Source organism: Carcharhinus amblyrhynchos, chromosome 2 (genome assembly GCF_965287045.1).
Source record: "Carcharhinus amblyrhynchos chromosome 2, sCarAmb.v2.hapA, whole genome shotgun sequence".
In the NCBI taxonomy this organism is placed as follows: domain Eukaryota; kingdom Metazoa; phylum Chordata; class Chondrichthyes; order Carcharhiniformes; family Carcharhinidae; genus Carcharhinus; species Carcharhinus amblyrhynchos.
The window spans coordinates 70,291,351-70,311,894 of NC_137325.1; the positions used below are offsets into that span (position 1 = coordinate 70,291,351).

The 20,544-nt window shown below is 41.5% G+C and overlaps 1 protein-coding gene across 1 annotated transcript in view; it reads left to right on the forward strand.

Annotated features, from left to right (window-relative positions):
* ankmy2a (ankyrin repeat and MYND domain containing 2a) overlaps nucleotides 1-20,544 on the forward strand; it is a 53,120-nt gene that overhangs the window by 2,002 nt on the left and 30,574 nt on the right. Inside the window, exon 2 of the mRNA XM_080207320.1 lies at nucleotides 6,157-6,221. Within this exon, the coding sequence (XP_080063446.1) occupies nucleotides 6,157-6,221 (65 nt within the window). The remainder of the gene's footprint in view (nucleotides 1-6,156; nucleotides 6,222-20,544) is intronic.

Below are 20,544 nucleotides of genomic sequence, written 5' to 3' on the forward strand. Positions count from 1 at the left end.
TAGGTTTAACTTGAAAAAACCTTGTCAAACATGATTTCTTTTGTTTGTTGATTCGCATGATCATATTATGATTTTTGAAGTGCTTTAAGATTGCCTCCCTAATAATACACTTCTGGCATTCTCTACTTCTGTTGGGTTAATTCGTCTAATTTTTTTTGTCCCTCTTTACTTGAGCAGCAGAGTATTCTTATTCATTCATGGGACATGTTTTAAAGTTTGAAAAATGTTAAAATGTCATGGGTGGCGCATTGGCACAATGGTTAGCACTGTTGCCTCATAGCCTCAGGGACCTGGGTTCAATTTCCAGCTTGTGTCATTCTGTGTTGAGTCTGCATGTTCTCCCCGTCTGTGTGGGTTTCCTCCTGGTGCTCCAGTTTCCTTTCGCAGTCCAAAGATGTGTTAGTTAGGTGCATCAGTCATGCTAAATTCTTCCTCAGTGTAACTGAACAGGCATCAGAGAGTGACAGCTAGGGGGGTTTCACAGTAATCTCATTGTAGTGTTAATGTAAACGTACTTGTGACACTAATAAATAAATTTTAAACTTTAAGAAACTTTAAACCTTAAAATAATATATTTACAAGCTTTGAACAGACTTGGGAACCAGGAGATGTTGGGTGGTTAGCAATTTAGTCAGAATAGGATTGAGGGAGTATGAGATGGGTCTCATGGACAAGATGAGCTCAGAAAGAGCAGGAGTTGAGTTGGGAGAGAGGTTAAAGAAAAATGCAAGTTCAGTGCTAGGGCAATAGGAGATTAAAGTAAGGATGACCAGGTGGGTTATTGGAAGAGTGAGATATGGCTGAGCCAGCTGATCAGATTGCCTCAGTCTTAGCAACAAAGAAATCCATAAGCTGCTCACACTTGCTGTTGGAGGGGGACAGGAACAAAAAATGTTTTGGGCAGTAGAGAAATAAATCTCGGGCTAGCTTTGCTTTCCAGGATGATCCAAGAATAATAGTGATCAACTTTAGCAGGTGAAAACAAGACCTGGTAGTTTCATTTTTTAAGTGATGATCTAGTCAGATCTGATGGTGGATGACTAATTGTCCACCATATCTTTTCCCCAGTGCCTCTTAGACTTAAGGAGCAAAGATGAAAGCCCATGGGTGCGCGGTAGCGCGGTGATTAGCACTGCTGCCTCACAGCTCCAGGGACTTGGGTTTGATTCCTGACTTGAGTCACTGTCGGTGTGAAGGTTGCTCATTCTCCCCGTATCTGCATGGGTTTCCTCCAGGTGCTCCGGTTTCCTCTACAGTCCAAAGATGGGCTGGTTAGGTGCATTGGCTATGCTGAACTGCCCCTTATTGTCCCGGGATGTGTCGATTAGAGGGATTAGTGGGGTAAATATATGGGATTACAGGGAGAGGGCCCAGGTGGGATTGTTGTTGCTGCAGACTCACCGGGCCAAATGGCCTCCTTCTGCCCTTCAGGGATTCCATGATTCTCTGATCTTGCATGCCCGGGAAATGGTCAGAGTAAGAGAGAACCATGATCGTATTGGGGACTAATAAACTAGAAGTGGAGGTGAGGGCATGATTACAGAAACATGGTGAATGAAGGACCAAAAACTGGGTTGGGTTTTTAAGGTGTGGTCGTAAGTGAATTGGAGGATTTATTTTTCCAAGGATGAATACAGCAGGAGATAGGATTGGGGTGTGAAAGGGTTACATGAGGAATTATCAGACTTGGTCTCATCTGCAACTCGTCCAGGAGGATAAATAAGATTACATCAGATGGCAAGGTCAAGGGAGTGGCTGCGGATGAGAGTTTGGGGAGTTTGTGTGGAAGGAGATTAAAGAAGGACAGTAAACTCTGAAAAGCCATGATGAATTGAGTAGAAGTTTGAAATCACTGAAGATAAGTTGCAAACTCATTATTTTGAAACCCACTGGTAAGCAGCAGGCAGTGTACTGACTGTACTCAATCACCCTGTGCTTGCAAACTTAGAACATAGTGTTGAACATTAGATGTAATTCTGTTGGACAATCCTAGGTGTGCTAAGAATTACACTAAGAAGCATTTAAAATTTTCACTTGCGTTCATAATGAGGTTCACTTAAGCTTTCTAGGAGCTGCATATATTTTTATGCAGACAAAAGGAACATGTCCAGGCATTATGCCTTTTTGAATTAAACAAAAGCACAGGGGACAATAGTTCTATGGTGCATTTTGCACGGGAATAATTTGACCAGTCTGTGTTACTCCCTTTGAAATTCAATGTTCTTGCAAATCTGTCTTGACTGCAAGATAAAAAACTTCAACAGCATGTCTCTCTTTTTCAATAATACTCGAGTTTGGTAACACCAAGCGACTAATTGGATGTGTTAGCAGAACACTGCTAATACAGTATTCTGGATGCTGGAATCTGAATCAAGAACAATAAATGCTGAAACATCTAAGCAGGTCTAGCAGCATTTGTAGGTTTGATTCTTCACCAGAATTAAAGGGAGGGAAAAGGGATATTATACTTAGTTGGGAGAGATTGTAACACAGATGGAGCAAACATAAGAACAAGAGACAGATGGTTCAGTCCGGAGGGCAGGGCAGGCTTTTGCATTGAGACAGAATGTATGGGATATTTAAAAAGATTTTAAGATAAAGAAGAAAGGTGTTGATTCCTGAGGGCTGTATGTTTGTTGCTTCTATAAATATTTACCTCTGTCTCTGTGCCATCATGTCATTTAATATAGTTTTCCAATCTATCCATAAGCCATAGGAACAGAAGTAGACCATTTGGCCCATTGAGTCTGCTCCCCAATTCAATTAGATTATGGCTGATCTAATATAATCCTCCCCTATATGTCCCTATAAGGATATTTCCAAAAAGTACAGGCCCAACCTATTTAACGTCTCATAAGAAAATCTCTCCATATCCAAGATCAACCAAGCAAACCTTCTCTGGACTGCCTCCAACACCTGTATATTTTTCCTTACATAAGGGGACAAAGTCTGTTCACAGTGTTCCAGGTGTGGTCTAAATACTGCCTTGTATAGTTTTAGCAAGACTTCCTTTTTTTTATTCATTCACTTTGAAATAAAGGCCAATGTTCCATTTGTCTTCCCAATTACCTTTTGAACTTGAATGCTAGCTTTGTGCACAAGAACCCCAAACTCCTCTGTACTGCAATTATCTGCAGTCTTTCTCCATTAAAATAATATTTAGCCAACTTGTGTCTCATAGCTACGTCACTTGCTTTAAGATTTAAGACCCTTGTTTCATACTTAAATCAAACCAAATATAAAATTCTGTTGTATTATTATCACTGCTCTGAATCACCTTCACAAGATTATTAATTAATCTTGCAATATCTCAATACTAGTTTTAAAATGCCTTGTTGCCTAGTTGGTTCCTCAGCTGATCTAGGAAATTATCTTGAATGCATTTCATGAACTCATCCTCCACATCATAACTGCAAACTTACTTTGCCTAGTCTGTATGAAAATGACTCTGTTTATTGTGTTATCCTTGTTACATGCACCTCTTAATTTCCTGATTTTTGCTTTGCTGAGCACTGCAATCACTTTAAGGGTCCTATTAACTACCGTGCTATACAGCCTTGACATTCCTGTTGTTGCCTTGTTTGTCCTTAACTAGTTTGAAGTCCTATCTATCACTCTTGGTATTTGATTCACCAGGACACTGATGCCAGTCTGCTTGGATTGGAGTCTAATTCAAAGGAACAACTCACTCTCTTGCCAGTGCTGGTGTCAGAGCCTTATGAATCAAGCACTGGCTTCACACACCAATCTTCCTGTTTCACTTTTTACCAATTCTGTTTCTCCTCGAGTCAGTATTGTGGCTCAAATAACCATACATAAGGTTCTATGTTTCACACCTAGCTCTTTCAGTTACCTCAGCAGAATCTCATTCCTCGTTCTACCTTTGTTATGATTTCCTACTTGGACCATGATAATTGGATTCTATCCTTCCTGCCCCCAAGCTATTTCCATGTACAAGGAGATATCCTTAATCCTGGTGTCAGGGTGACATGACCATTGTTACTTCAAACTGCAGTGAACGGTATCAAGTCGATACTGACCCATATGGACCAACAAATTAGGAGACAGAGTAGGCTGTTCAGCCCTTCGAGCCTGCACTACCATTTGATAAAATCATGACTGATCTGATTGTGGCCTCAACTCTTCTTTCCTGCCTACTTGCTATATCCTTTGACTCCCTTGTCAGTCGAGAACCTATTGAAATTGACCTTAAAAAAATATTCAGTGAGTCTATCTCCTTGCTCTTCAGGGAAGAGAAGTCCACAAAATAACAAGAAAAAAATCTCTTTATCTTAAATGGAAAACTCATGTTGATCCCACTTAATTGCCTTAGGATTTTCCAAGTGTCCTGCTATAAACTCATTTGTAATAGGTTCTAACGGTTCCCCAATGACAGATATCATTTAGTTACTAGCCTTTAGTTACCTTTCTGTCTCCTTCCTTTCTTGGTTCAGCTGAAGACCACCCCAATGGTACAGCTCCTATTTTCTCCAGTACTGGTTCTGAAACCAAACCAATCTTTTGAGGCACATATTCAACTCCCTCATTTCATTTGCCCTATAAAATTTGTTGTGGCTTAGGTAATTGTCCAGAACCTTTGACTGTTTTTAAATGGAGCCTCTAACTGCTCATGTTCCCAATGCAGAACCTCTCTAAAGTTCTATGCATGTCTTTAATATCGCATGGACTATGACAACTGGATGCTCCCTCTTCCACTGCCCTCCGTCACTACAGCATTCCTTTTCACTTCCCATACTTGAATGGCCTCCTATAGCATGAACAGTTTTCTCAACCACCCTGTATCCACATACCAGCAGCAAAAAACCTTAGTTTTTGGATAAGAGTAAAGGTTGAAACTCGTGGGTTGTACTTGGAGTCCTTCTACCAACCTGCCTGATTTGCAGTCATATCCTTCTGTCCCCAGTTAGTAACCAGACATATACCATGATCTTGCCTTAAGGTTGTGACTACCTACTGGATCAAAGTGTCCCATGTAACTCTTCTGCACTAATTGCACCCAAATGTCTGCACCTTAGACTCCAGCTGAAGAATTCTGAACTGAAGTTCATTACAGTACCAACACTAACTATGTGGTTGTCCGTGAACATTATGCTCTCCACAAACTCCCAATTGCATACAACCTGCCCTGACATCCCTATCTAGCTCTGAATTGTTTATTTAATTAAAGTTTATGTGTTTACTCGTATAGATACAGTGTAAAGCACAGAGACAGAATTCTGCCCAACCAGAACGCCATGCAGGTATTCCTAGACAGATACCTGGACTCCAAGGATTAAATTGAGGAGGAGTCACATAAACAAAGATTGTATTCCCTAGAATTTGGAAGGTTAGAAGGTGATTTGGTCAAAGTTTTTACAATATTAAGGGGAACATATAGGGTATGCATAGACTTGCCAACCAGTACAACAATTTTGATGTCTAGGAGATATGGTCTAAAATTTAGAACAGACCTCTTGGGAGTGAAATTATAAAACATTTAGGAAATTTGGAATCTGTCATAAATGTCAGTTGACGCTAGATAAATTTTCGATTTTAAATTTGAGAATGATAGATTTTAGTAGTCAAAAGTATTGTGGGATATGGGATATATGAAGTTCAATTGGTGAACAGTCATCATTTCATTTAATAGTGAAATAGGTTTGAGGTGCATAATGGCCCATTTCTGTTCCTTTGTGTTTAACAAGTGATTCGAATGTAAGCGCTCAAACTACAGTGGGATCTCTCTTAATTCTTGTTGAACTTCATAGAAGCATGGACAGTAGTGCACACTCTGGACAAATGGAAATTAATTTGGGTCTCTGTTAATATTTCCATTGTAAAATTCTGTATAAACTTGTCACAGTATTACAAAACCCTCCCACCAATGGAGATGCTTGAATGAAGGTTTACCACTTGCAGCATTTAATTGCAATATGAAAGTAGTTTCCATTTATAAATGTGCATGTAGGAGTTGAAAATTAAAATGGGAACCTAATTATATTTTCACACCCATATCCAATAATCTCTTAGTTTTAGCCTCCCTTCACCTGAAGGCTATGTTTGGATACAATGCCACAGGAGATCAGCTGATTTTCTTTTTATTCATTGGAGTTACATGGGCTGTGGAACTTAATTTCTTTTTTTAATTTGCTGCAGGAAATGTTCAAGAAGTCGGAAGGTTGTTAGGCAGTAAAAACGTCCGTGTCAATTGTTTAGATCAGGTAAGATTATTTAAAATTATTTTGTTTCATTAATAATATAATTTCCCTTTAACGTGAATGTGCACTTTCAGATTTGCTTCTCATTTCTTATCTTTGAACAGTTTTCTTTCATGCAACATTTCACTTTTTGCATATAAAACTCATGTATAGGAACACTATTTCAACTCGCTTTCTGTTTTTTATGCCTCATATTAAAGTACCTATTCTCTGTGTGTGCATCACTGATTTTGTTGGCAATATATCACTATGTCAAAGTCAGAAGGTCATGTACTTCATTCCCCTTGTAACAGTAAAACACATAATCCAAACTGACATTTCACTCAGTTCGGTGAGAGTGCAACACTACTGGAGAAGCAGTATTTCGGATGAAACAATAAACTGAAGTTCCATCCATCTGAGGTGCCTTTCCACTATTTGCCACTGGAACAGATTATCTGATCATTTTATCTTCCTGTTTGTGCATCCTGGTAGAGTACAAACTGGGTGTCACGTTTTTCTTCATTACAATGTTAACCATATCTAAAAATTTCTTTTCTGTGAAGCACATAAACAATCAAGTTGCCATAGTTCAGGATTCTGACCATGTTTCCTACACGTGCTGCTGACATGGGTTCTCTTAAAATGCATTTTGAGTAGAAGCTTGCCTGTAAGTGTACTGTTCATCTAGATGCCATGCATCATTGTCGATCCAGTGGCTGCTGACAGGTGTTTTCAATGTGAGATGTAAAGTCAATTCCCTTGGAACCAAATTAGCACTTTCATTCTCATATACTTTGTAAGTGCCTGCAGGAGGACTTTCTAAAATACTGGCAGAGACTAATATTCAGTAAAGCAACAGAAAAGCTGACAAAAGAATCCAGGCAGCAGAAGGGCTGTAGGGGAAGATTAACCTTGCACCATTAGTAGGACAGATAGAACAAATTGGTCTTTCGATGCTCTATGAATGTGTCAAAGGGACTAATATATTTCCTGTCCTTTATTTTTGTAGCGGTACATAAAGAGAAGTTGAACTGAACGTAACATGTGCCTTTCATTATTCTTTGTCTTACCTACATGGAATAAAACAAATTTAGTCAAAACAACAGTGAGTAGGAGCAGTGAAAAAAACAGAAAATGGAATGAATTCAGATGAGCTGCGTAAAGTTAGACAAGTGAACTAGACTGTGAGAGGCAGACTCAAGAAGCACATTGAAGGTGAAAGCCTTGATGTGAGTTAAGTTGAAATAAAAACCTAATTGTCCACCGGAACCCACATTTCTAACACTGATGGATAACTTAAACTTATGATTTGATTTATTATTGTCATGTGTATTGGTATAAAATGAAAAATGTTGTTTCTTGAGCACTGTGAAGACAAAGCATACTGTTCATAGAGAAGGAAAGGAGAGGGTGTGGAATGTATGTTACAGTCATGGCTAGGGTGTAGAGAAAGATCAACTTAATATGCAGTACGTCCATTGAAGTCTGATGGCAGCAGGGAAGAAACTGTTTTTGAGTCAGTTGGTGCGTGTCCTCAGACTTTTGTATCTTTTTCATGACAAAAGAAGGTGGAAAAGAGTATGTCCAGGGTGCATGGGGTCAGTAATTATACTGGCTGCTTTTCTGAAGCAGTGGGATGTGTAGACAGTGGCTGGTTTGAGTGATGGATTGGGCTTCATTCACGACTCTTTGTAGTTTCTTGCAGTCTTGAATGGAGCCATACCAAGCTGTGATACAACCAGAAAGAATGCTTTCTAGGGTGCATCTGTAAAAATTGGTGAGAGTTGTAGTGGACATAACAAATTTCCTTAGTCTTCTGAGAAAGTAGAGGCATTGATGGGCTTTCTTAACTATGGTGTCGCCATGAGGGGACCAGGACAGGTGGTTGATGATCTGGACAGTAAAACTTGAAGCTCTTGACCATTTCTACTTTACCCCATTGATATAGACAGGGGCATATCCTCCACTACACTTGCTGAAGTCAATGACTATTCTTGAAGTTGATGATGATCTCTTTCATTTTGTTGACGTTGAAGGAGAAATTATTGTTGTCGCAGATCCTCTATCTCTTTCTTGTACTCCATCTCATCATTGTTTGCATCTGACCCAGTACAGTGGTGTCATCAGCAAACTTGAAAATTGTGTTGGAGGTCTTGTGCATCAAGCTTAGAACAAAGAACAACCCAGCACGGGAAACAGGCCCTTCGGCCCAACGAGCCCGCGCCGCCGCATCACCCTACACCTATTCTACCCTGCATGTCTACGAATGGAACCCCTAACTTAGCCAGATTCAGGGGAGAATAGTGTCAATTTGGTAAAACCAATCAGCCTAAGAGCACATCTTTGGGGTGTGGGAGGAAACCGGAGCGCCCGGAGGAAACCCACGCAACCACAGGGAGAATGCGCAAACTCCCACAGACACAGGCCCAAATCCATGTATCTGCACAGCTAGCAGTGCTAGTCACCGAGCTGTTGCGGCGCCCGTCTACCGGTCCAGGATCAAGCACACACACCGACACGAAGTACTAGGCCACTCCCGGAACTTCCAAGAGCAGCCCACGCAGGACCCACCATGTGCATGCCCCTCGTTTGACACGAGGTGGACCTCCACCTGCGGAATAAAAAGACAGAAACATTAATCTTACAAGCCTGCTTTTCCGGTGTCTCCCGAGGTTCTAACCTTATTTAATAGCCCCTACCATAACCCTCCATCCTCGTTTCACTCATGTGTCTATCTAACTGAACCTTAAACGAGTCCAACGTTTCTGCCTCCACCACCCTACTCGGTAGCGCGTTCCATACCCCCACAGCTCTCTGTGTAAAGAACCTTCCTCTCAATTCCAAATTATACCTCTCCCCCCTCACGCTTAAACCATGACCTCTCGTGTTTGTACCCAGTCTAGGGAGCAGTCTCTCACTATTGACTCTATCTATTCCCTTCAGTATCTTATCTACCTCTATCATGTCCCCTCTCAATCTCCGTCTTTCCAAGGAGAAAAGTCCCAGTTTCTCCAACCTTTCCTCGTAACCCAGCCCCTCCATGCCAGGCAACATCCTGGTAAACCTCCTCTGCACCCTTTCCAGAGACTCCACGTCCTTCCGGTAGTAAGGTGACCAGAACTGGACGCAGTACTCCAAATGCGGTCTAACCAACGTTCTGTACAACTGAAGCATTAGACGGCAGCTTTTATACTCTATACCCCTTCCTATAAAGACTAACATTCCATAAGCCTTCCTAACAACCTTCTCCACTTGTGACGCAACCTTCATGGATTTGTGAACCTGCACTCCCAGGTCCCTCTGTATGTCTATACTCCTAATCTGTCTACCTTTTATCACATAGCTCCTCTCTGCATTATTCCTTCCAAAATGCATCACCTCGCATTTGTCAGGATTAAATTCCATCTGCCACCTATCTGCCCAATGCACCAACCTATCTATATCCTGTTGTATCACCTGACAATCCAGTTCAGTACCCGCCAACCCTGCCATCTTGGTGTCATCAGCAAACTTGCTGATCACACCACCTACACTCTCTTCCAAGTCATTTATGTATACTACAAAGAGGAGAGGTCCCAGTACTGAGCCCTGCGGCACACCACTGGTCACTGGCCTCCAGCCCGACAAGGTCCCCTCAACAACTACCCTCTGTCTCCTATTACCCAGTTCTCAATCCACCTAGCTACCTGGCCTCATATCCCATGCGCCTTAACCTTTTCTACCAGCCTACCATGAGGGACTTTGTCAAACGCCTTACTGAAATCCATATAGATGACATCAACGGCTCTCCCATCGTCAACCGTTTTTGTCACCTCCTCAAAGAATTCCACCAGATTCGTAAGGCAAGACCTCCATCTAACAAAGCCATGTTGCGTATCCCTAATCAGATCGCAACGCTCCAAATGCTCATACATCCTACCCCTAAGTATTTTTTCCATTAATTTCCCTACCACCGATGTCAAACTCACCAGTCTATAATTTCCAGGGTTATCCCTACTATGTTTTTTGAACAGCGGTACCACATTTGCTACCCTCCAGTCCTCTGGGACCTCACCTGTGTCCAAAGAAGAGACAAAGATTTGCGCCAGAGGCCCAGCAATTTCATCTTTCACCTCCCTAAGCAGCCTGGGATAAATACCATCAGGCCCCAGAGCTTTATCCGTCCTTACGCTACCTAAAAGCCCTAGCACTTCCTCCCTCGTAATAGATATCTCCTGCAACTGATCCTCCGCTCCCTCCAAGAGACCGCACGATTCCGAACCCCTCTCCTTCGTGAATACCGACGCAAAGTATTCATTCAGGAGCTCCCCCATTCCCTCCGACTCAATACGTAACTCTCCACTCTTGTCCCTAAGAGGACCAATTTTCCCTCTAACTACTCTCTTGCCTCTAATATAGGAATAAAATGCCTTTGGATTTTCCTTAATCCTACCAGCCAAAGCCATTTCATGCCCTCTCTTCGCCCTTCTAATTCCCCTTTTTAGCTCCCTCCTACTCTCTCTATATTCCTCCAGCGCACTCTCCGTACCCAGTCGTTTCGACCTAACATACGCCTCCCTCTTCTTCCTGATCAAGTCTTCAATACCCCCTGTAATCCACGGCTCTCTAATCCTGCCTTTCCCATCCTTCCGCTTAACCGGAACATACCTCCCCTGCAACCATTTCATTTTGCCCTTAAAAGCTTCCCACTTGCCAACCGTGGACTTTCCAGCTAACAGTCCCTCCCAATCAGTGTCCTGCAGCTCCCTCCTAATCCTGCTATAGCTCGCCTTTCCCCAGTTCAGCACACTCCCGTTCGGCCGGCACTCGTCCCTTTCCATTTTTATCCTAAAGTAGACGGACTTGTGGTCACTGTTAGCCACATGTTCGCCTACCTCTACCTCACCCACCTGCCCCGGCTCATTACCCAACACTAAATCAGGTATAGCCCCTCCCCTAGTCGGGCTAGTTACATACTGCTCCAGCGACCCTTCCAAAACACATTTCACAAACTCCTCTCCCTCCGTACCCCCAGCTCTAGGCCCCCTCCAATTCACTCCTGGAAGATTAAAGTCACCCACTACAACCACTCTATTCTTCCTGCACCTGTCCAAAATGCCCCTGCAAATGCCTTCCTCCACCGACCTCGGGCTGTTGGGTGGCCTATAGTACACCCCTAGCAATGTGATCTCTCCCTTTTTATTCCTCAACTCCACCCACAGTGACTCAATCCCTGTCTCTTCCATATCGTCCTCCCTCTGCACTACTGTGATGTTTTCCTTTACTAATAGTGCCACCCCTCCACCTCTCTTCAACCCTCCTCTGTCACACCTAAAACACTTGTACCCTCCCCGTAACGACATCTCCGTTACAGCCACCACATCTAACTGCCTCACAAACATCAAGGCCCTAAGCTCATCCGTTTTCCCTGCCACACGCCTAGCATTGAAACAAACACAGTTCAACCCACGAGTGTCCCTCGGAACCTCCTTCTCCCTGATAATTTTCCTTTCACCCAACTCTCTCCCAGCCACCTCCCCACCCCCCCTCCCTATTAGTTTAAACCATTCCTGAACACCCCAGCTAACCTCCCCGCTAAGACACTAGTTCCCCTCCCGTTCAAATTCTCCCACCCCTCCTGTACAGTTGCCCTTCTCTCCTAAACACCTCCCAGTGATCCACAAAAGTAAAGCCCTCTACCCTACACCAATCCCTCAACCATGCATTCAACTGCATGATCTCGTCACTCTTTGCCCTGCTAGTACTGGGCAGCAATCCAGAGAGTGCCACCCTGGAGGTCCTGCCCTTTAGTTTGGACCCCAACTCCCTAAATTGCCTACGGACCTCTACCCTACTCCTCCTTCCTATGTCCCCCTCCCCTACGTGTACTATGACCTCTGCCTGGGTCCCCTCCCCTTTCAAAATTCCCTCTACCTGCCTAATCACTTAGCCTGTGATTCACCTTGACAGTACCTACAAAAATTATTTTTCAAGCTTCAACATATAGGTAAGAGTGTATGGAAGAACAACTTCACACCATATGATATTTGTTGCTGTATTACAAGCAATTTTTTCTAAACTGTTTAACAACGGTGAATTTCAGGTGGTAAAAATTGTTTTGAAGCAAACTAAAAGCTGGACGAAGGAATAAAAAGCTTGCTCAAGAAATGTATTTCTTTTAAATGTCTAAAGGAACAATTTCTGAATTGAGGGAGCTTCTAGATGGTTATAGCATGGTTACACCACAGAAGAAGGCCATTGGCCCATTGTCTCTGTGACTTGAAGAGGGAGCAATTCACATTACGTGGCTTCCCTGCCTTCCCCCTGTAGCCCTGAACGTTGTTCCTTTTTGGACAATAATCTAATCCACAGAACCATAGAATCTTTGAGGCCACTTGCCCCATTGAGTTTGCATCGACTTTCCAAAAGATCATCTTACCCAGCTCCCCTCCCGCACATTTACCATAACCTACACATCTTTGGATACTAAGGGACAATTTAGCACGACCAGTCCACCTAACCTGTACATCTTTGCACTGTGAAGTGAACTGGAGCACTCAGAGCAAACCCACAGAACATGCAAACTCTTGAATGCCTCGATTGAACCTTTTTCCACCACACGTTCAGGCAGTGCATTCCAAATTCTAGCCATTCACAGGGTGAAAAAGTTTTGCCTCGTTTCACTCTTTACTGCTTTTGTCAATTTATTACCTTAAAACTGCCCCCAGAGGGAATAGTTGCTCCTGATCTACTCTGTCCATTCCACCTGTACCAAATCTCTGGACCTTCTCTTCTCCCCGGAGAACAGCTCCAGCTTTTCCAATCTATCTACAATACTGCAGTTCCTCATCTCTCCAATCATTTTTGTGAACCTTTTCTGCATCCTCTCTCAAATGCCTTTATATTCTTCCTAAAATGTGGCACGTGCAACTGGAAACTATACTCCAGTTGAGACCGGACCATTTTTTTCTACGCAAATTTAACATAACTGCATGGCTTATGCACTCTGTCCTTCTGTTAATAAAGTCCATGCTGTTGTTGTGTGCTTTATTAATCATGCTCTCAAACTGTCCTGCTACTTTCAGTTATTTATGCACATATATACCCCTCTGCTCCTGCACCCCATTTTAGTTAGGATGCCTTTTAGTTTTCTCATCTACTTCTTTAAAAACCCGGGATAGAAACAATTTGCTTCTGGGGATTTGTCGCTCTTTAGTGCTATTAATTTCTCCATTGCTGTTATCTTGCTTACATTAATTTTGCAGAGCCAGTGCCCGAGATTCAATAATTATTCCCTTAATGTCTGGTGTGCTGACCTTTTCTTCTGCTGTAAAGGGGATTTTCACAATAACTTCATTGCAGTGTTAATGTAAGCCTATCAGCATGCCTGCCACTTCCTTACCTTCATTGACAACACACTATTATCAGTTGTCAAGGAGTCTGCAATGCTTCTGACCTTAAGTTTTTTTTGTGCTGATTTTGATCAACTTTCTTTCAAGTTTTTTTTTCCTACTCCCTTTTTGGAAACAGACTGGGTGGATTTTATAATGAACGTAACCAGTGTAATTACAAATAACAGAAGCTTCCAGCATTGGAGACAAAATATGCATAATGATATTCCTAGAACCAGGGCTCAAAGTCTCAGAATAAGGGCAGATCATTTAGGACTGAGATGAGGGAATTTCTGACTCAGCAGGAATTCTCTGCCCCTGAGGACTGTGGAGGGACAGTTGTTGATTATGTTCAAGACTGAGAATACGTTTCTACATATTTAAAAACATCAAAGGGTATGGGGATAGTATAAGAATATGATGCTCACAGAATCCCTACAGTGCAGAAGAGGCCATTTGGTCCACTGAATCTACATCAATCCTTCAGAAGAACATCTTACCTAGGCCCATTCACCCACTCTATACATCTAACTCCATGCATTGATCATGGTCAATCCACCTAACCTGCACATCTTTGGACAGTAGAAGAAAATGGAAGCACTTGGAGGAAACCCATGCAGACATGGGGAGAATGTCTGTGTGGAATTTGCACAGTCAACAAAAGCTAGAATGAAATCCAGATACCTGGCGCTGAGAGGCAGCAGTCCTAACCACTGTGCCATCCTAGTTGAAATAGAGAATCAGTCATGATTGCATTGAATGGCGGAATGGGCTCAGAGGGTTCAGCAACCTAGTCCTCTTATTTTGTATGCCTTCTGGATATATGATTTAGAAAGGCATAGCAGATTTATTCCCTCCTATCACCACATTGACCTTGTCCTCCTTCCCTGTTCCCTTTTTGGACAGCTTCTTGCTCCCAGGTATTATGATCCACATTCTTGCTGTCCATCTAACAGCCATTATCTTTGTCGCTTACTTATACGTTCTCCTTTTGGATGGAACAAATATTTGTAGATCCTTGTTCTCTTCCCACCTGTGTTCCCCTTGCTGTATACACTATTGGTAATGGTAACCCCATTCTGCAATGGTGTGACTCTGGAGCAAACTGCAGATAGTGCTCTCCCTCCTTTGTGATATGGAACTTGAGGTATTTGTGATAGAGATATTTTCTGATTTATTGCTCAAGACAGTTTCGCTATGCACAACCCTCAAGATGTAGTCTAAACATGCAGTGTTCTGTCATATCTTAGTCTAAATTATTTGTATTATATAATATATATTTTGTGTGTATATATATATATATGTATGTGTGTAGGAATGTAATCTTCTGTTAGTTTTAATTAGACTAGCCAGCTCATTGTAAAAGCCATCATTATGTATTTTTTGTCCTTGCCCATGTTTAATAGTAGAATTGTAGATAATTCCAAAAATTCACAATCATTTGCATGAAAAATTTCTTCTCATCTTAGTCATAAATAATTGAATATTTAACCCTGAGAGTGTGCCCCCGTGCTGTGTAACTTTGTAGTAGCAAAGTAAATATTATCAAAAGAACTGTTAAATATCCAAAATGCAAACAAATTCTTACAAGCTACCTTCCTCTTTGAAATCCTGCATAAATAATCATCAGGATCCTGGAATGGGAAGTACCTTGTCTGGAGTATAAACACTAACACAAACAAGATGGCCAAATGGCTTGTTTCTGTGCTATATATTCTCTATGGTCTGAAGGCCCCATTGAACTCTTCCTCAGAATGGATAATTCATTTTACGTTATTAACTGTCCCTCCAAATTTTAAGTATTATTGGTAAGAAAGAAATAACTTATATTTATGTCTTCGAGGATCCGCCAAAGCACTTTGTAGCCAATTAATTACAGGTAATTATAAACTGTAGTTACTGTTAGGTAGATAAAGCAGCAGCATCATTTCTGCAGTTCTACTGATTCCCACTTCTGAAAACATTCTGTCCATATCTATTCTGTCCAACATTGATTGTATTTATAATTGATGGATGAAGCCCTTAGTCATTCAGTGCCAATGACACATTGTCAACACTCAATAAATTACACCCATTATTGTTATGGCGGAGTTTTCCATCCTTCTGGATTAAGACTTATCTCTTCAGATAATCTTTTGGTCACTAACTCAACCTTTTCTTTTCTAATTCAGTGCCTGTTGTCTTAATACTGTTTTGAGAAGTGCCTTGGAACTTTCTAATGTTAAAGTTGTTAAGCTAATGCATGTGTATGTTAGATAGTAAAGCACCCAGGAGATGTGGACCCCTTTCTGTTTGTTCACCACCATCGTACTCAAACCTTGTGCTGCCAAAGCAACCTTGGTTCAGATTACTGAATGGGTAGGCCCATCAGCTCTTACAGGCACTCCATGATGGTGCGCTTCACAAATGAAGTTCAAAACCAAGCCATCTCTGCACAGCAAACTTGGTAATCCAGTGCCTGAGTTAGGGAGCTTGCATATTTCAGATTATTACTGATATTACTTTGGAAAGTTTAGTTTTCTTATGAAACCTGGAGGGATGGATCTGTCACTGTGGCTTTTATTCTTCTTGGCTCTGTTTAATCTTGGGAGGCTGTAACCCTGTGGGCAAGTTACTCCCAGCTGGACAATCAGTAGGAAACTGGCCATTGTTATAGCTGGTTAAACTATACAGTAGCACTTGTTGTGTAGCCCCTGGATTTCTTGAGCAATAGCTCTGAAACTTGTGCCTAAGCTCTCTGTGCTTGGGTAAATTGAGTGTGTTCTCATCTGGAGTGTTGCACACACTTTCTTTTGGTAAATAAATTCTTCAGGAAGTATAGATTTCTTGGTACCTTGGTTTGGAGACTCTTGAACGTGGCACTTGATTTCATGTCCCAGATTCCCTGTCCCAGCTGACTTGACCACAAAACATTTCCGATTCAGACTCCTAAATCAACCGGAGGTTATGAAACTTAACTTGAAATTGTTTTTGCTTTGAATTGGAATTGGCAGTTCTCTGTTCTGGATTTCTATGGTGTTTCTTTTAACAAAAAATAGCAACATTTGCTAAACATAATACTTGGGTTTTAAGCCGATGCTTAAGTACTTTGAATAAGACACACTTCACTACATATTGCAGGAGTACATGTCTGAAAGTAAAACTGATTTGTTATAATCCCTTTTTTAAAAGTAGTTTTTTGATATCCGGTTGCTGTCTATGTTATTTCCCTCTTGCTGTGCTATCAAACCAATTTAATTTGGAGGCATAGTGGTTAGCACTGCTGCCTCAAAGCATCATGGACCCACGTTTGATTCTGCCTTTGGGTGACTGTCTGTGTGGATTTTGCACGTTCTTCCAGTGTCTGCATGGATTTCCTGCAGATGCTCCAGTTCTGTACCACAGTCTGAAAATGTACAGGTCAGGTGGATTGGCCAGCATTATGGGAATAGGGTGAAGGGCAGTCCCTGGGTGGGACTTTCAGAGAGTCGGTGCACATTCAATGCTTTTGCACTGTAGGGATTGTATGTTTCTGATGTCATCCCTATGAGGAAGGAGGATTTATCCGCAATGAATAAAGGGAAGCTGGTCGGCTTTGATGATATTTCTCATGAGTTTCATCCTCAACTACGTCCAAGCGATCCAATAGCTGGCGAAACCGATGTAATCAAGATGTATGGCATCAGGAAATGGTTGTTGCCGTACTCAATCTGGACAAACTAACAGCCTGACCAGGGAAGCTATTGGCCAATATCGTCGCTGTGTATGACCTGACACTGATTGTCCTCTGGAGGAGGATCATCCTTCTCATTAAGTCAGTAATCTCCAAAGAACAAATTGGATTCCAGCCATTTGCTGTAAGTAAATTCTAGCTCATAACATTGAGGCCAGTTTCCAGAAGAAATCGAAGACCGGTGCAGCTTTTATGGGCATGCCATTGACCTACAACATGGTGTGGTTTAAAGGATTGATGCTAAAGTTTATAAGGAACATCCTCTATCTTCAACGGTCAGTGCTGAGCAATAAATAATTTACATCGATTCCACACGGCAGACTGCCATAGGGCTCTACTCACACCTGCATCCCTACATAAATGGCATGCTGCCAATGAAGTTTCACAAATTTAGATTATATTGTAGGACTAGAAATCCAGAACCTGGATTAATGGTCCAGAGACAAGTACAAATGTTATTACAACAGTTTGAAATTTGAATTAAATTAATATAATGAAGTCTGGAATATAAAACAAAACTAGTATCAATCATTGTGACCCAAGTACTAGATTGCCATAAAAATCCATTTGGTTCATAAATAGGAAAAGAAATATGCTGCTCTTGTTCACCTTGTCAAGGTGCAACTCCAGGCCTACATTAATGTGCTTGACTCTTAAATAAAAGCAGAAAATGCTGGAAATACTCAGCAATTTGCACAGCATCTGTGGAGAGAAACAGAATATGTGTGTTTTGGGACAATGACTCTCTCTCTGATCAAGGATCGTTGACATGAAACGTTAATTCTATTTCTCTCCACTGAGGCAACAGGATCTGCTGAGTATTACCTGCATTTTCTGTTTTCATTTCAGATTTCCAGCGTCTAAGGTGTTTTGCTTTTGTATGAGTGGCTGTCTCTTAACTGCCCTCTGTCACCTAAAATGATCAAGGAAACCACTCAGTTGTATTCAAGAAGATGACTCATCACCATCTTCTCTAAAACAATTAGGGGTGGGTAGTAAATGCCTGCCTCATCAGCAACACCCCAAATCTAATGAATGAATAAAAGTTTGTGAAAATTACCTTACCCTGGTAATACACAAAGGCAACATCAAGGACATTGTGTTAACCTTGAAGGGAATCCAACACACAGAAATATTTCTGGAAATGGTTGTTCAAGGCAAAGCCTTGCAAAACAGCAGTCACTGCATTCCATCTTGATAATGAGAACACCATGCACACCCTGAAAGTGATTTTCTACTACATGATCTCACCACAAACTATTTATTATTGGACCTGGACTGCAACTAACCTTCCACAAAGAAGGTAACTGCCAAGAAAAAAATCAAGGATCAAACTGTTCCAGCAACTGGCATCAGTGCTTCGAACATCAGCGATGCACAGCACACAGGGTCCAATCAAGTACCGTGCGCTGATGTGGACCACAAGTATCCACACTCGACTTACAACTGAAACCACAATGAACTCTCTTACTCAGCCCTAACATCCAGGTTGCATGTCATTCCTCCATCCTACTTTTCATTCTTTTACATGATGTGGGCATCATTAGCTAGGCCAACAACTTTATTGCCTGCAGACCACCAAACTGTAGTGGTAATGTTGGAAAAAGCATTAGACAGGAAATGAGAGATGCATGTGTTAAAGGAACATCTGTGACGATCTGCATATAGATTCAGAGAGTCAAATTAGTCACAGTACAATAGAGGATGAATTTCTAAAGTTTTCTGGAGCAATACAATGAGGATCGAACAAGGGAACAGGCCATATTGGACAGGGTGTTGTGCAATGAGGAAGTTTAGTTGGCAATCTAGTTGTGAGAGAACCTTTGGGAACGAGTGACCATAGCATGGTAGAATTCTTTGTCAAGGTGAATAATAATGTCTTTAATTCTGAGACCAGGATCCTGAACCTCAATAAAGATAACTATAATGGGATGAGGCATGAATAGGCCATGACAGACCTTGAAACATTATTAAAAGGAAAGACAGTGGACAGGGAATGGCACATATTGAAAGAATGAATAGGTGAACTCCAGAAGTTGTTTATGCCTGTTTGGCACAAGAGGAGTAAGGGAATTGTGGCCAAATCATGGTTTACAAGAGAAAATAGAGATAGCATCAGATTCAAGGAAGAAGCATACCAAGTGGTTAGAAAAAGCAATGGGATTGAGAATTGGGAGCCTTTTAAAATTCAGCAAAGGAAGACCAAGGGATTGATTAAGAAGGGAAAATGAAGTATGAAAGTAAGCTAGCAGGCAACATTAAAAATTAACTAAAAGTTTATATGGATATGTAAAGAGAAGAAAGATTGACAAAAACTAATGTACGCCCCTTAGAGTCTGAAGCGGGAGGATTCATAACGGGGAATAAAGAAATGGCTGAGGAATTAAATTTGTACTTTACTCATGTCTTCCTTTGTGAAGACTGAAGCAATGTACCAGAAGTGCTGAGAGAAACGTGTTTTAGTAAGGAGCTGAAGGAAATCAGCATTAAAAAAGAAATGATTATGGGGAAATTGATGGATTTGAAGGTGAATAAATCTGCAGATCCTGATAATCATCTTCCCAGAGTACTTAAAAAGTGGAACTGGAAATAGTAGATCCATTAGATGTTTTCCAAAATTCTTTGGACTCTGGAATAATTCCTACAGATTGGAGGGTAACTAATGTAAGCCCACTATTCAAAAAGGGAGGTAGAGAGAAAACAGGGAACTGTAGGCCCCCGGTGAGCCAGATGTCAATACTGGGGAAGTTGCTAGACACGGTAAAAAGTCTGACAACACCAGGTTTTAGTCCAGCCAATTTATTTGATAATATTCACAAGCTTTCGAGGGGACTGCCTCTTCGTCAGGTGAATGGAGAGTCAGTTATCAAGGATTTCATAACTCAGCATTTGGGAGGCAGTGGTATAATCAGACAAAGTCAGCATTGATTTACAAAAGGGAAATTATGCTTGACAAATCTATTGGAATTCTTTGAGGGTGTAACTAGTAGAGTTGACTGAGGAGAGCCAGTGGATATGGTTTATTTAGACTTTCAGAAGGCTTTCAATAGGTCTCACATAGCACATGGTATTGCAGGTAATGTCTTTAGATGGATAGAAAGCTGGTTAGCAGATAGGAAGCATAGAGTTGGCATAAATGGGTCTTTATCTGTTTGGCAGTCAGTGGGGTCCCGCAGGGATCTGTGTTAGAATCCCATCTGTTCACATTATATATTAATGATTTGGAAGAGGGAACTGAATGTATTATCTCCAGATTTGCAGA